At 45.4% G+C, this 16409-nt stretch overlaps 1 protein-coding gene across 13 annotated transcripts in view; it reads right to left on the bottom strand.

The window, feature by feature from the left end:
* Positions 1 to 15470, bottom strand: part of nbeaa (neurobeachin a) — a 48630-nt gene extending 33160 nt beyond the window's left edge. For 7 of the 13 annotated variants that reach the window (XM_052046172.1, XM_052046166.1, XM_052046169.1 and 4 more), the window contains exon 1: positions 14784 to 15469. In XM_052046172.1, the coding sequence (XP_051902132.1) occupies positions 14784 to 15056 (273 nt within the window). In that variant the 5' untranslated portion in view covers positions 15057 to 15469. Of the gene's footprint in view, positions 1 to 14783 lie in introns of all 13 variants that reach the window. The other 6 variants (XM_052046164.1, XM_052046165.1, XM_052046168.1 and 3 more) reach the window with 2 other exon arrangements.
* Between the last annotated feature and the right edge of the window lie 939 nt (positions 15471 to 16409).

The raw sequence follows: 16409 nt of genomic DNA, 5'->3' as shown, positions 1-16409 counted from the left end.
AAAAAGTCTCAAGAAGCCATACACGAAAATACACAAAAAAAACAATATTCTGCCATTTTGGTTCAAAGCGGCCATTTTGAAGGACATTTTAAAATATTTTCATCTGTTCTCCGCAATTTTGTCTGTCTGCTGAGAAATAAGAATGTGATATACTAGACAGAGGGACAACGCTAAATTAAAACGATTTTGAGCTTTGATGACTCGCCATAAAATGGGACACTTTTATGAAATCAAGTTGGACCCCAAGCTACATCTTGAAAATTCAGCCCACAAACCCAGCATGACTTAGCAACATGAATTTTAGTATCCATGCGCATCACGAGTAGAGATACAAAAAGTTCTCAGGAAACCGTGCCAGAAAAGACAAGCTAAATTTGCCGTTTTTCTTTGAAGCCATCATTTCAGATACATTCTGTCCATTTTCAGCAATCTTTCATAGGGAAACTTCTGCACCACCAATTTTGAACCGCGCAGACTGAGACGCACCGAAACATTTGCTTTTTATTCATTGCGTGTGGTTGGAGAAGGGCAGAGAATTTTGATGACTCACCCGTAACAAGGGGAAACTAATCAAATCAACTGTATAATACAACAAGCAAATGCATTGATTCTGATGTGATGTTTTTTTCCACGTGACGCATACTTGTCCTGTGAAGTAAGCAACACTCACTCGGAGAGCAACAATCTTTCAAAATACGCCCGGCTTCAAAAAATGGCCGACTCCCCCTCCTGCTCACACGCACGCACACACACACACACACACGCTGACCTGCAGATATTACCTTTCCAACATGAAGTCCAAATGGGTTGCATCTTAATGGCCGATGTAGCGTAATTAATTTCGAAAAGTATCGCTGTGCTTAACAAACACACACACACACACACACAATCAGGCAAGCACACACTTCAGCCTCGGCATATTTCATGATCCAGAAAGTGGTCGCTATGGTGACCAACAAGCTAAGAGGGCCCACACATGCACAAACACACTACGTGCATGTTATTAAATGAAACCAAAAGAAGCACACAATGGCATCACGCTGGATAAAAGGAGCTCAGAGAGGGGAAAAAAAAAATAAATAAAATGGCCTGGATATGGAAATGCATGTTTTTAAAAAAAAATAATAATAAATACAATAAGTCGCATTAGTCCAAAATAAGAGCTTTGTGTCTTTGATCCTCAACCATCCAGCGCTGAATGTTTTCTGCGATAAATGTAGTTCCCCCTTTGGCCACAGGGTGGAGCAAAGTGGAGGGATGCTTTCATCCATCATTAATCAGCGAAAACCTATTGCACACGATTTTGGGTAACAAAGGGTGGGTAAACCCTGGATTGGTCGCCAGCAAATGTCAAGGTACATACTGTAAAGACGAACGATGCTTGAAATTTGATGACTCCCCTGAAAGTGAATAAGTCAACTCCACAAGGGCAGAGTGAGACCAAATGTCTTGAAATTCAGCCCCTAAGGCCAGTTTCGTTGAAGTTGCCATTTCAGGGTCAGCTACCACGTCCAATCACATGGTAAAAACTTGCACAGACATCTCGAAAATTCAGCCCCAAAAGCCAATTTCACTTAGCGACATTAAATTTGGTGGACATATCTATCATGAGTTGACCTACAAAAAAGTCTCAAGGAGCCGTGCCGTAAAAGACACAGGAAGTCAGCCGTTTTGGCGAGAAGTGGTTATTTCAGGGTAAACAAGTTCATTCGTCAAAATATCTGCTTGCGCGTTTGTCTTGGAAATAAGCTGCCAAAGCAATAGAACTTTGCTATAAATGTCAAGAGTAGACCAACAAAAACAACTTGCAAGAAGCCAAGCCATAAAAGTCACTGGAAGTCGGTCATTTTGGTTTGAAGCGATCATTTTTGGTGTGGTCAAGTTAGCGCCACAAGGTAACAGCTTGTGCAAAGGCCTTGAAAATTCATACCCCAAAGCTTTTTTAACTTGTCAACATGAAATTTGGTCAACACATTTATCATGCGCAGACCCACAAAAAAAACTTGCAAGAAGCCAAGCCATAAAAGACACTGGAAGTCGGTCATTTTGGTTTGAAGCGATCATTTTTGGTGTGGTCAAGTTAGCGCCACAAGGTAACAGCTTGTGCAAAGGCCTTGAAAATTCATACCCCAAAGCCTTTTTAACTTGTCAACATGAAATTTGGTCAACACGTTTATCATGCGCAGACCCACAAAAAAAAAATTTCAAAGAATTATTCAAGCACTGTGCACAACTTCCAAGACATGCTAAATGTGCTTGTTTGTTGTTTTTCCGCGGGGATCTATGATCTCGCTGAGGCGTAACTCCGGTGGGTGCTTTGAAAGCGATCCGTGCCAATGCAAAGCCAAAGCAAACATCCTCCAGCAATTGGCCAAGACCACGTTGCTGCCAGTTCAGCCATGCCAAGCGAGGCTTTTGTGCCCCCGAGGTGGGCGGCACAACACATACAAACCTTATTGAGGGCTTAAAAAAAAAAACTTGGAAAACGAGCAAGCAGCTTCTGGTCGATATGAGAACATTTTCAACGGTGGTGTCAAAAATACAACGGGGCACATTGATCCGTGAATATTTTTGGTGTGGCGAAAAAAAAATGTTTTTTGGGCATTAGGCCTGAATGTGCCTTTCGACATAGCATCAACTTTGTCTTTTTTTCTTTGATGGCTACGTTGGGTTCTGTCTATGCTCTCTCCAGGAGTTAGCCTGATCCCGGCAGGGATTCCGTTCTTCTTCCCTACTGTGAGTTGCGACGGTTTGCATCATGTTTGCGTTCCCCTTGGCCGACGGCGATGAGCGTATATACTCACCTTGCGTTTTTTTGCGCCCCGAGGTTTTCACACACTCGAGCTTCTTCACCGGCGTCTGAAAGTCAGGCCGTTTAACACAAATATCTCTGGGGTGACAGCTGAGATTTTGCTTTCCTGTCAAATCGCGGAGCTCTTATTTGGATGTACAAGTTGCGTTTCTGACAGCTGCTTTGCTTCGTTATTTGATTGTGCGAGTGAACCTAAGCAAGTGTCCTTTGACTTCGTATAATAGCAAGAATATTAGTAACGACTGAAGGAGACTTTTTATTTCAAATCAGAATTCAAAAGGAGTTCCAAAGTCTCTTCACGGAAGCTTCTGGAATGATAATCAACAATGTAGTGACTACATTGAAAAAAAAAAAAAAGTGAGTTGAATTAACTCGCTTTTTTCTTCAAGCGGGTCCACAATCATCTGTGTTCAAATCTATTTTTTTAATTCGATGTATAATCTAGGGCGGCCCGGTAGTCCAGTGGTTAGCACGTCGGCTTCACAGTGCAGAGGTACCGGGTTCGATTCCAGCTCCGGCCTCCCTGTGTGGAGTTTGCATGTTCTCCCCGGGCCTGCGTGGGTTTTCTCCGGGTGCTCCGGTTTCCTCCCACATTCCAAAAACATGCATGGCAGGCTGATTGAACACTCTAAAAATTGTCCCGAGGTGTGAGTGTGAATGGTTGTTTGTTTCTGTGTGCCCTGTGATTGGCTGGCAACCGATTCGGGGTGTCCCCCGCCTACTGCCCGAAGACAGCTGGGATAGGCTCCAGCACCCCCCGCGACCCTAGTGAGGATCAAGCGGCTCTGAAGATGAAATGAAATGAAAAAAAAAATGTATAATCTACTTTAAAACATTTTTATCTGGATCCAAATGAGTTTATTTTCTGCAAGTTTGTTTTCTTGACAAAATCAAATTGAGTCAATTCAACAAAAACATGTTTTGAGTGGAGAGTATATTTAAAAAAAAAAAAGAAGCAAATAGCAATAAAACGAACGACTATTTTTGTAAAAAAGGGAACATTTTAGAAGGGCTTTCTGTCACACACATCGGCTACCTCAAGATTTATTTGTCATTTATTGTAAACGAGGCAATTTTACACGGTGAGCCGGACATATTTGTCCAAAGGTGTATCAAATCCCGCGTACGAATATCAGCGCAGAGGACTCGGTCATTGTCGCGCGGCAATAATGCAAATGGGCGGACATCAGAGGAGCCATTACACCTGACTGCCGGCCACAACACAGACACCCGCTGCTAATTTGTTGCTGGAGTATCATCCACTCGCCGCCATCAAAGGCGGCGAGCGGCGGGCCATCGAGTCGCTTTGCTGTGGCCTGAGAGGAGGCTCTTGTGAACGCCACATCACACGTTACGCACTTAGCATTTGGCCAAGTGGGCTCCACGGGCAGGCGAATAGGAGGCGCTGGTGAGTACTCGCATCCAAAAGGGAAGCTTTACCGTTGCCATGACAACATATTGCCCTACATTTCCCTCTCCGGACATGACCTATTTTCTCAGTTATTGATCAGCCTCGCTTGCGTATCTTGTTTTACCAAAAACCGACAGCGGTGCGGGTTGTTTGCTGACGCGAAAATTGGATTTCCGAGGCGGAAAACACAAACTTTTGCCATCACCCGTCCAACCGTTTCCCTCGCGTTCACAGAAAATCACCGTGGCGAGTACGCCACGCGATGCCTCGCCTACTGTAAAGACAAAAGACATGATGAATGTGAAATTAATGTTATGTTTGAGTAGCGGTAGTTTAATGGGTGATTAAGTGGATGGCGCCGACGGGGGCTTAAAGCGTCAAGAGGCAGCAGATGTGTCACGTCTTCGTCCCTCAGTGATGATGATGATGAAGAATGACACATGCACACATAAACAGAGGGGGGAGGGGTAAGAGGCTGAACTGCATTTCCCATGGGTCCTTGTGCCCACAGATGGCGGACGAGATGAAACAATTGACCCCTTATGCCCCCCAGCCGCTTTCGGCGAATCTCATTCGTGCATGTGTGTGTGTGTGTGTGAGTGGGGGTGGTAGCTGTGAACAGAGACATCATTTGAAAAATGTCAAAACACTTTTCCTTTGTATCGCAAAAGCCTTTTGTTGCCGTCACTGTAAATTGACTCTAAAATCAAATCTGGGAATATTATTATTATTATTATTGTGCGAATGCTGAAAAACGTGTTCTGCATCCAACTTGGAATGAAAAGGGACATTTTCCAAATTGAAGCCTTTTTTTTTTTACACTTCCGTCCATGCAGAAGCTATCGCCGGCAAAAAGTGATGGCGCAATCTAGTCTCCAAAAGGTGTGTGTGTGTGTGTGTGGGGGGGGGGGGGGGGGGGGGGGAGGGGACTTGGGTGATCCAAATATTATCCAAAAGGGATCGTGTTGGGCGGCACGACTGGTTAGCACATCCGCTTCACAGTGCAGGGTTCGATTCCGGGTCCTGTGTGGAGTTTGCATGGGTTTTCTGCGGGTACTCCCATTTCCTCCCACATTCCAAAAACATGACATGACAGGTTAATGGCGCACTCTTAAAATTTCCTTCGGCGTGATCGTGAGCGCCAATGTTTGTTCATCTAAGTGTGCCCTGCGATTGGCTGGTAACCGGTTCAGGGTGTCCCCCGCCTACTGCCCGAAGACAGCTCGGATAGGCTCCAGCACACCCCCACCCCCACCCCGCGACCCTCGTGAGAATAAGCGGATTAGAAAATGGATGGATGGACGGATCTGGGTTGAAAGCCAAAAGAAAGACAATTTTAGTGTCATCGATCTTTTTTTTTTTAAATCATAATTTAACATATTGGAAATCCGTGTTGGTCCTCCGGAGACACACTGATGCATTATGGGAACTCATTCGCTTAAGTTTAATTGACAAACAATGATAGGAGAAAAATGTACACAGGCGCAAAATACACACGCATTACAGTGTGCTAGAAAATGTCCGGCTGCTACCTGATTGGTCCAAGCGGCTTAGTCATCCTGAGCCGCGTCACATGCCGCCCAGAGACAAACAATCGACATTTTACTCAGCCCTGGAGCTGACCTCCAAACCTGGAATATTTGACGCAAACTCTGATTAACAGCAGGGCAGACATTTGGACAAAAGCATTATTGGGCGACCATTTATAATGGCCGGCCGCGTTCGGTTCCAACACGCTCCGACCCTTGATAGGATAAGTGGTTCGGAGTTTTTTTGTGGCAAGTGTACCGACTTGGATTCTAAGTCTACCCGCGAGTTACTGTGAAGAACCGCGTTCTGATATCCCAGTAGTCTTGAACGTAGAATTAGGTGGACTGAGTTAAGTCCCTTCCAGGCTTCCTTTTCATCTGTCGGAAAGTAGTTATTTTGCCACACACAAGAGCTACTTCAGTGTATTTCCTCCCGAGGCATGAGAAAATAAAATTGCATTTACTGTGTTGATAGAACAGAATAGGGAAGCGTATGTTTGGAAAAAAAAAAAAAATTCTCATGAATAAATTTACATTTTTTTTCCCCCCCTCCCATTCAAACTTTGAGAGCCTGTCGGTGTTGTCAGCTGCTTCCCGGAGAAATGAGATGATTGTGAGAGAGTTTAAATTAAAGAGAAATATTTCAGGGGGTAATAAGAAGGAAGTCAGACCGAGCGTAGATTCGACTTTAATTATCATAATATTATTTGTGCGTATCTGGAAAGGGGCTGGAGGTTGTTGTTTTGCACTATGGAATCTCGCTTTCAAGTGCAATACGGATGCCAGGCCACTAGTTGGCAGTGTTCAAAAAATGCTTACATGACTGTGCGGGAAAACAAGCGCACAAACTCTGCAGATGTGACAGCTTGCCACCGACGACTCATGACAACGCGTCATCTCTACAGGTGACTCCGCGTTCGCTTCTTTTCAAGAAAAAGGAGCCGTAACGAGCCTTCGCTCATGTTCTCGGATGCGTCCCGACGTGAGCGTTCGGGAATCTGCGGGTTTAGCTGTCAACGAGTCGAAAGGTTGTCCGATAAGCTCGGCGGACCTAATTCGGAGCAGGCTGCTACCAGTTCAGTGGCGTTAATCTGTTTGTTTTGCCCGCCGATAGAACCTTAGTGCGCGCGTGTGTGTGTCGAGACAATGGCGAGCAGTGTACCGTTGAGCCGGTCGCTGAACAAGGATCAGTGGTGCAGTAATCCAACAACGCGAAACACAGCAGCCCTTTTATGCAGCAAACTAGTTGCACTTGGGCCTGTATTAATCGGGGAACAAAACAACAAAACAAAACGGCCTGGTCATCAGTATCTTCCAACACAAAACGATTTTATTGCTTACCAAATGATGCTACAGAAACCGTTTAGGCAGCAAACTAGTCGGGCCTGAATGAACCATCTTCTCTACTACTTGCAGCCAAGGGGAGAAAACAGCCCACAAGTCTTAAACGTTATTCAAGGATTATCCTGTATTATTCCAAACCAATGGATATAAATTGCTACCACAACCTGTTTAGGCAGTAAAGCAGTTGGGCCTGAAATAACTGTGCCCAATGCTGGTCGTTGCCTTGTAGAGAAAAAAAAAAGTCCAGAAGGCCTCATCATCATTCATAATCTCCCCATGGTCTTTGTTTCCCAAACAATATATTTGAGACAGCAGCCCATCTAGGTAGCAAACTATCACATTTGGACACACTATATACACACAGGAAGACACTCTACCAACAGCGAGAGAGAACCCGAGTGAGAAAAAAAATCGGTCTGGTATATTGGCAACTGCAGCCTGTTTAGGCAACAAACTAGTCAGGCCTGAATTATTGTAATTGTAATCTTTTCACACAACACTTTGGGCTCTAATTGTTTCCTGACTAGCATATATTCTACAACATCTCGTTTAGGCAGCAAACTAGTTGAGTCTGAATTCATTCATGTAACCGAGTATCTTGTTCTTAATTGTTTAACATATGTAATACAGCAGCCTATTTAGGCAGCACAATCCTGCAGGCTCAGAGAATGGGTGATTATTTTTAAGAAAGGCCTCCATGGAGAAGTGTTGGACACGACTGTATATAAACAAGAGACATGCCTCGGAACTCCAGTATTTATGCAAGGAAAGACGATCCAGTGCAGCAGACCCGTCGCTTCATCGTTGGCCTTTTAGGAGCGATGAACGCGCGCACGTGAGCTCACGTTTGAACGGCGCATTCTCCTGTATTCTCTCGTCAGCTCTTTCGGTTTAGTTACGCCGCGTTGCCTCATTAGCACGCCCTCCGGACATGCCAGACGCTAGCATTTTTGCGGGGGGGAACTTTGGACTTGGTGAAGCAGCATGTGGCTCATTAACCAGGCTTACTTTTGCACGACTCGGAGACACCTTCGCACGGGAAATAAATCGCTGGCATCACTCCTCATGCCGAATGAGCAACTTTTTGCTCCAATGTTAACCATAAAAATAAAGGCCAGTATGCACCTCATAAGTTTTAATCACACAGCATCGATATTGACGCGGGGGGGGGGGGGGGGGGGGTAACGACATCGTATCCAAAAAGGATACAGATATTTTGTCTTCCCGCTGTTGTAGAGACACTTCATCCAGTATCAGAGAAAAGTACATAAATAAATATTGATGGAGAGCGGTGACGATACTATCAAAGCCCACTCTGCTTGGACTTCGGAGCCGTCCAATCGAAAAAACAATTTCATAAGATCAAAGGAAACGCTGCTTCGGAACGTTCAAATCAGATCAAGCGAGAAACCAGGTGACAACCCGGAACAAGAAATCATCAAAGGCATATTTCATTTGGACAGATGAACAATATTTCTAAATGACCGGGGCTAGGCCAGCGATTCTCAATCGTCGGTTTCAACCTGAATGAAATAAGACAAACTGTGCGTTTGAAACGTCCTAATTTTGTGTCCCCTGATAAAATAGCGTATTTTTTTTGTTTTTGTTTTTTAAAGACATACCACACACTTGTTTTGCTCATCAGGAGCCGCGACAACTGGTCTCCCAGTGAAACACCTTGTGCGACCACTCATGGAGGACGTAAACATTAGCCTCATTATGTACACTCCAGGGGGTCCGAGGAGGCGGCATGAGAGTGACATGGTGAGTCACTGCTGCCACAAAAAAAAAAAAAATTCCATCCAGCTATCCTCGTTGTTGATGTGGAGGCAGCGTAGCGGATGCCGATTAGCGGCTACCACCCCGGCGGAACCACCACCACCACCACCACCACCTACTCGTGCGCTAACTATCAATGAAAAATGATAAGAATGTTATTTCCCCGAGGACAAATTCAGCCGTCTGTGTTACATTGTAGCATTTTTTTTTTTGCTGTTCCCGTTCACAACATGAAATACAAGATAAAACGATGACGTGTGACACCTGCAGTTGTTACGTTATATTGGTGAATACTTTTTTTTTTTTAAGTGTGTCGTCTAGATTAATAACATCACCATGTTTGAAATCATAGCATTGAAAATTTCCATTGGGACTCATCACAGACGCCACAAAAAAAAAAAAAAGACTCAAATCAGTTACGGCTTGCTATTAGTATTTTGGATACAGGAGTTCAGAACAGTGCTGCCTTAAGATATGAGTTGAACGCATTCCATCACCACATGAATACAACATAAGACAAAATAATAACATACCTTCACAAAAACTACAAAAAAAAGTATAAATTTTTCCTTCTGTTGTACTGAAACATATACTCATAAATGTAAATCATGTCTTTATTGTTGTCACCATTAATTGATTAAAAAGATTGTTCTACATATTTTTCATTATATACTGATTTTTTTTTTGCATAAACGGTTGATTAATCGCTCATCAAAATTTTATTCTGTTAAATATCAGAATCAGTCAAGCCAGCCAAAATGTGGTATCATTATCGTTGGCAAAACATCACAATAATATTGAGTTATTCTGCCATTCTCACCGCACAACATGATTGTTACGAACGTTAAATCCAATTTCACATGACGCACATAATTGTCGGAAATCATGTTTTTATCTGACGCATCCCTCACGAATGCTCTGATTGGTGTTGACATCCATTTTTTAAAAATTGTATCAAATACCATCGCAGCTTTGTCCTTGTTTAACCTTCCGCAGCGTTCCATCACAACTGTGCGCGCGCGCGCGCGCGTGTGTGCGCGTGGAGGGAATGAGTTGGGTTCATGGCCGCCATCAACGGGAGGAGTCTATTTCCTGGAGAGAATATACACTCCTGCTGCTAATGCATCGTTCACACCTCCAACATGTCTGCCAACATGTGCAAGTGTGTGTGTCTTGAAAACACAATTGTCAGTGACCTCACACACACACACACGCACACACAAGTTTGCTTCAACGCTCCACTGCGGTATGCAGTGTGATGAATAACGACACTTCGATATACTTCAAGGAAAAGCAGATGCGTGTGTGCGTTCCTGCGCGTGTGGAGCCGAGGGAAAAAGACGAACTAGGCCAGCATGAATTTAAAATCAGCCCTGCCAGGCAATGATGTGGGCTGCAAGAGGGAAGCGTCGTGTGTGTGTGTGCGTGTTACACGAGACAATGTGCAGTGCCGAAGAAGGTGCAGGAGGACAGTAAAGCATCGCTTTGTACTCTGATTAATCAATTGTGTAACACATACACACACACATTTAGTTCCACTGCACTACAGGAGTGTAATCACGCACACACAGACAAAATCTAAGGACACACACTACAGAAGCAACCCCCCCCCCTACACGCATTACATATATTGAAACACAATAGTGTAGAAACAATAGCGCCAAAGGAGCTAACAAGAAGCTTAGCGCCGCCGTTAGTTGAGGGATTAGCCCTGAGGTGCATAATTATTTGGTCTATTGTGTCCGTGCATCTCTAATGTAGTATATTTGTGTCACATGTTTATACATTTCTGATGTACCATATTTGATATTTCATGTCTTTACACCTCTGATAAACAAGTAAATTCTCCTCAGTAAGAAAAATGTTCACCAAAGAGGCACTCCCAGTTGGTTTGCAGTCAGACTAAACATGAAAAAAAAAAATCAGAGAATCATGCATTGCGTGTTTAAAACAACCAAACAACGTAGCCTCAAGGACGCTCCCCTAGCTTAATGCTAACAGAGAGCGGAAAACACAATTGAAATGCTAATTGTTAGTTAGTTTGGCACCCATACGATTCCTTATCCTCGACAAAAAATGATTAATATTACGACGTCTTACGGAGTCACTTCAGTAGTAGTGGTTAAAAAAAATTAAAAAAAGATTCTTCTTCATTTGTGCCTGCATGACTGTATTATACTGCCTCCCGGTGGTCAAGGCGGGCACATCAGAAGGAGCAGCGCAATGAATTGAATGGAAATCATGTTTAATTGTTAGTATGTTTTAATAAAATACATTATGATAGGGTTTTTGCCTTCTTAAAAAAGATAAACACCCCCCAAAAAAACTAAATTTTGGATGAAGAGGGACCCGAAATGAATTAATGGCATTTTCCATTCATTTCAATGACGAAAGATGATTTGAGATCCCAACGTTTGGAATTATGAGCGTGGTCACGGCATCTCGAGGCATCAACCTGCCTTAAGGTGAACGTGCTGACGTGTGACCTTGGGGCTTGAGGAGAGAGTCTAAAGGGGATAACGAGACCCAGAGGAGGAGGCCTCCTGCAGGGTCGACGCGGGAGGAAAAGAGATGCGAAACAAAGTCACGAACGAAAAGAAGAAGTCTTCCCCCCCCCCCCCATCTCTAAAAATACACACCGCGACTGTTTGTTGTTTAAAAACACTTCAAGAGTGTGGCGAGGGCAACACTAATCATAACACGCACCACGTGGACGATGACATAAGAGTACAGGACTCTACCATTTTAGATTTGAGGATGGAGGGGTGCGCAGGATGCTTCCATCCAGACTCAAATGACAAAAAATTAATGGATTAGACCTGAGCAAGAAAACAGCACGGCAGCAAAATGCCAACCGTGGCATATCGCCGTTATCGTATTTGATTCATTTTATCCAAAAGGAGACAAGGGGCAGTTAGACAATCTACTTGAACGACAGTGATGGGATCGACTTTATGCTTTGCAGAGGCGACAAACATGTCTCGACTCTCTGGTAGTAACCACACCCAAAACGGCACGTAAATTTGTTTTGCCAATGAAATATTTACTTAACTTCGCAGGTGCAGGAAGTAACACGCGCCGGCGCACTTCGGCAAAATGGAGACTGTGGAGTATAGATAGTAGCGCGTGGAGTACTTTGGCAAGGAGAAATCTACTCGACAAACAACTGAGCGATGCAGCAAAGTGGAGACTGTGGAGCCAAGGAGAAGAAGCAAAGGGGGGGGGGGGGCTTAAGTGAAGAAGTGCAGAATGGCAGCAGGTGGTCCAGCGTCTGCTAGCGAGCACTCTAAGAGCAGTGTTGCCATGACAACTGGGATGCTGCCGATAATAGCTGAGTGTGTGTGTGTGTGTGTGTGTCCGGGGTTGAAAAAAAATTAAATAAAAACACCCTGGTTTTATTCCTTCCTGCTCGGCGGCACATCAGACGGCGAGCGTATCTGATGCGATCGGACTCGAGCCGCCATCAGTTACACCGCTGTGTCAGAATCAATACGGTCGTCTGCGGTGCGCGGCGGTGCGAGTGCGGTCGCGAGGATAACGGATATTTCGGCGATCCGCCGAGGTTTTTTTCAACCGCCTCTCGTTTGTCTTCGTCTGCTTTAACTGAAATGCAACATTGCCTCAGAGGCTGATTAGCGACTGGACGCAGCACGTGACGGTTCCAGCACGGAAAAATGGAGCTCATTTCAGGAATATTACATCATCAACTTGGGTTCTTACAGACCCCCACCCCCCTTTCACGCTGTCAATAAAGTATTTTTTTTCCCCAATATCCCTGCACTGTGTGAAAGGTACAGACAAAAATGCAGCTCATTTCAGGAATATTACATCATCAACTTGGGTTCTTACAGACCCCCACCCCCCTTTCACGCTGTCAATAAAGTATTTTTTCCACAATATCCCTGCACTGTGTGAAAGGTACAGACAAGGATTAGATTTAGCACTTCTTTTTGACGGTCGGCACACAGGTAATGTTCATACGTTTTCCCCTTTCACACTGTCAAAAAAGTCCTTCTTCCCAGTGTCCCTGGACGATATAAAAGGTACACACAAGGAAATTGATAGAAAAGGCAAATTGCAAATTCCTTGACTTTAATTAGGAACTTGATGTCACCTACATTTCTTTTTCTACGTCGATCCGTGGTTCACATTCATCAGGGTTTTTCCACTTTCACGCTGCCAATCAATGCCGTCTTTTCTCTGTGTCAATGGTCTGTGTGAAAGGTAGTGAAAAGGAGAAGCTTTGCGCTTCATTATGTGTCGGCGCGTACATAATGTTCAGAGTTGTTTTTTTTTGTTGTCCTTTACTCCATCAAAGCTTTTTTTTTCCCCGTGTCACTGAATCGTTTGAAAGGTAGAGACAAGAAATTATTGGGGAATGAATTACCAGCTTCAGAGGCAGAACAATGGCTTTAGTCATGAACATTATCGCCTTGAGTTTTTGCAGCGTCAACTATACATTTTGTCACGTTTATAATGTTCATACAGGTTTTTCCCCTTTCACAGTGCCCTTCAAAGTGAGCTTTTTACCCTCCGTCGCTGGATTGTGTCAATGGTACAGTACTTTCACTCACTATGCTAGCGACTGCTAGCATGAAACATTCAGTGTTTTTAAAGACAGAAATTTCAACCTGCGCATCCAAAAGCACTGCAGCTCTACTTTTCATTTTTTGTCACTTGCAACAAGATGACCCAACAATTTATCAACCGTGAAAGGTCACTTTTCAATCATGGGGGGCATGTGAAGTGACTTAGTATTAGCGTGCCTCTTTCAGCAGCCGTTTTAAAGCACTTGTATGACATCTATCCATAAGCAGCAGCTCTGACCTCGTCCCTGCGCATCCTCTGCATGATTCCCCAGCATACTGCAGCATCCATCCACCTCCCCGTCCTCCCCCACCTCCCTCAGACACCCCTTTTTCTCCCCAGCGCCCCCCCCCCTTCCTCCCCCGCCTTTCCTCCTGCTTTTAAATGCATGGCACAGCCCCGGCCGACTGGCGCTTTAGATTAGTGTGTGCTGCGTTTTTTTTGGGGGGGGGGGGGTGCTTCAGGGGGGAACAGCGGGGGGCAATCGGTACACCTGGGAGGAGAGGAGGAAGAGGCTGGCGGCGCGGGGGTTCACAGAATGGTACAGTCCAGCTGTTTGTTGGCTGTCCTTCACTTAAATAGGCTACAGCGGTGAAAGGAGGACGGTAGGGAAAAAAAAAATCACCAAGAAACGTTGCTGCTCTGAGGTCAGCTCTTGAGATAAAAACAACATGGCCGCTCACATGCATGTATGATGCATGTGTGGAGGAAGGGGGCTTGCAGAGTCAATCATAGTATCACCGCCTGTTTCGTAACCCCAAAAAGTGGGATTAAAATCCGCAAGGGTGACGGCTGCGTTAAAACCGACACTCAAACAAAATGCGGATACGCGTGTCCATATGTGCCACCCTTAACCTCCTTACCCTCACTTTTTTGCATTAACGGGGGCTTGTACAATCCCCCCCTCCCTATTCAAAAACGACCCTCCTCCTATCATCCACAATGGATGCATAACGATGGATAGCATCATCATGCTAAGTGGGCCTTTGTCCACCTTGGTGCCATGTTGACACCACCTGCACTAGGGACCGAAAAGGGGGGCAATTGGAGGGGGGCTTTTTTTTCTTTTATCGGCGCCATTAAGTCAACAATGGCCGCTCCTGATGAGGATGAGGATGACGAGTTGAGACGGAGCGAGAGGGAGGGAGGGGAAGCACGCGTTCCTTTCATCCATTAAAATTCATATTTAATCGTTTGAGTCCCTGAACTGAAGAAAAAACAAATGACATCATCCCTTCAACGAGAGTCATGAGGCGTCAAATAAAACATGGAGGAGTCAAAGTCAATGTGTGTGATGGAGAGGGGCGGGTGGTCCACTCACCAGGTTGAGAACAGTCTCCACGATGTCCCGGTTGCTCACCTCGCCAACCTGGATGAGGCCCACCAGTACGGCGAATTTCATTTGGATATTCCTGATCGGGACGGCGGGGTTGATGACGCCGGCCGGCAGCACCACGGAGACGGCGGCGGACGACGGCATCCTCTCCCCCGGAAGGGGCAGTGGCGGCGGTGAAGAGGAGGAGGAGGAGGAGTCGGTGGCCGTCAGCGAGCAAGCCGAGCCCGGTGGTGCCGAAAGCGGCTTCTCGCTCGACATTTTCCCACCCCTCTCTTCCGAGGAGAGGACGAGAACGGGTGTCCTGCACCTGCCCTACAAGCTGAGGCTCGGAGGCGGCGGCGGCGGCGGCGAGGACAAACACATTCACCGCGCAGGAGGAACCACACTGAGAGCGCGCGAACGTTCACAAGCGACGCGGGCGTCCTCGTACCGCGCTCGGCTTCACACGGCTGTGGGGTGGGGGGGCTAGAGCTCTCTCTCTTCTGGGCCGCGTACCTTTCGCTCGCTCTCTGTCAGTCAGTCCGCGAGGTCGACGTCGACGCCAGCATCTAACAGCGCCATGTTGACGCCCCCTGGCTGCGGTGGGCCGCCGTTGACCGCGCATGCGCACTTGGACACCCTGCTCCTTGGATGGCGTCCTCAGACGCATATTCGTGCACGTAGCTGTACCAGTGCGAACGTTTGAACAAATTTAATTAAAATTAAAAAATCAACCATTCGCAATTATTACATTAAGTCATTACAACACATTAATCAAATGAATAACAACAACAATCAAAATATTACGTACGATACAATAAGATGGAATGCATGTATTCGATGAATCGATCAATTTGATACACTTTTGACATGAAACTATTTATCCATCCACAGAATGAGTACAATATGTACAACGAACTAAAATACAGTCCATCAATTAAAATACGAGCCATACAATGCAAAATAAACGATAAATACGATTTAATATGTGATGCCCGCCTCACAGTGCAGAGATGCAGGGTTCGATTCCAGCTCCGCCCTTCCTGTGTGGAGTTTGCATGTTTGTGCCTGTTTTCCCTGGGTACTCCGGTTTTCTCCGACATTACAGCAGGTTAATTGAATACTCTAACTTCTCCCTAGATGTGAGCGTGAATTGTTGTTTATGTGTGCCCTGCAATTGCCTAGCAACTAGTTCAAGGTGTCCCCCGCCTACTGCCCGAAGACCGCTGGGATAGGCTCCAGCACGCCCGCGACCCTTGTGAGAAGCAGATTCGAAAACGGATGGACGGTTGGGACAATTTAATTAAATACATTACCAAAATAAATACGACAAACGTGTTGAAATGACTGTAAAATCAAAACAAAATAAAAACAATACCATTAATCCAGCCATCCATCCGAGCCGCTTCTCCTCACGAGGAGCCCATCGCAGCTGTCTTCAGCCAGATGGCGGAACTGACTGCTCATGTAGGCCACCAAGTGCTTTCCAAGACATATGCAGAGTACATAAGACTAGTACAAAGACTACTTTTTGTGTTGTGCACACAGTTCACAGTGCAGGACTTCCTCCAGCAGGTCGCATCTGCTGGCAGGCAGATCCATTTACCAGTGAGTGGTCTGTGTGTGTGAGTC

Source organism: Hippocampus zosterae, chromosome 16, assembly GCF_025434085.1.
Source record: "Hippocampus zosterae strain Florida chromosome 16, ASM2543408v3, whole genome shotgun sequence".
Classification (NCBI taxonomy): Eukaryota; Metazoa; Chordata; class Actinopteri; order Syngnathiformes; family Syngnathidae; genus Hippocampus; species Hippocampus zosterae.
Note: the sequence above shows the minus strand (reverse complement) of the source record. Positions and strands in the feature narration are given on the sequence as shown.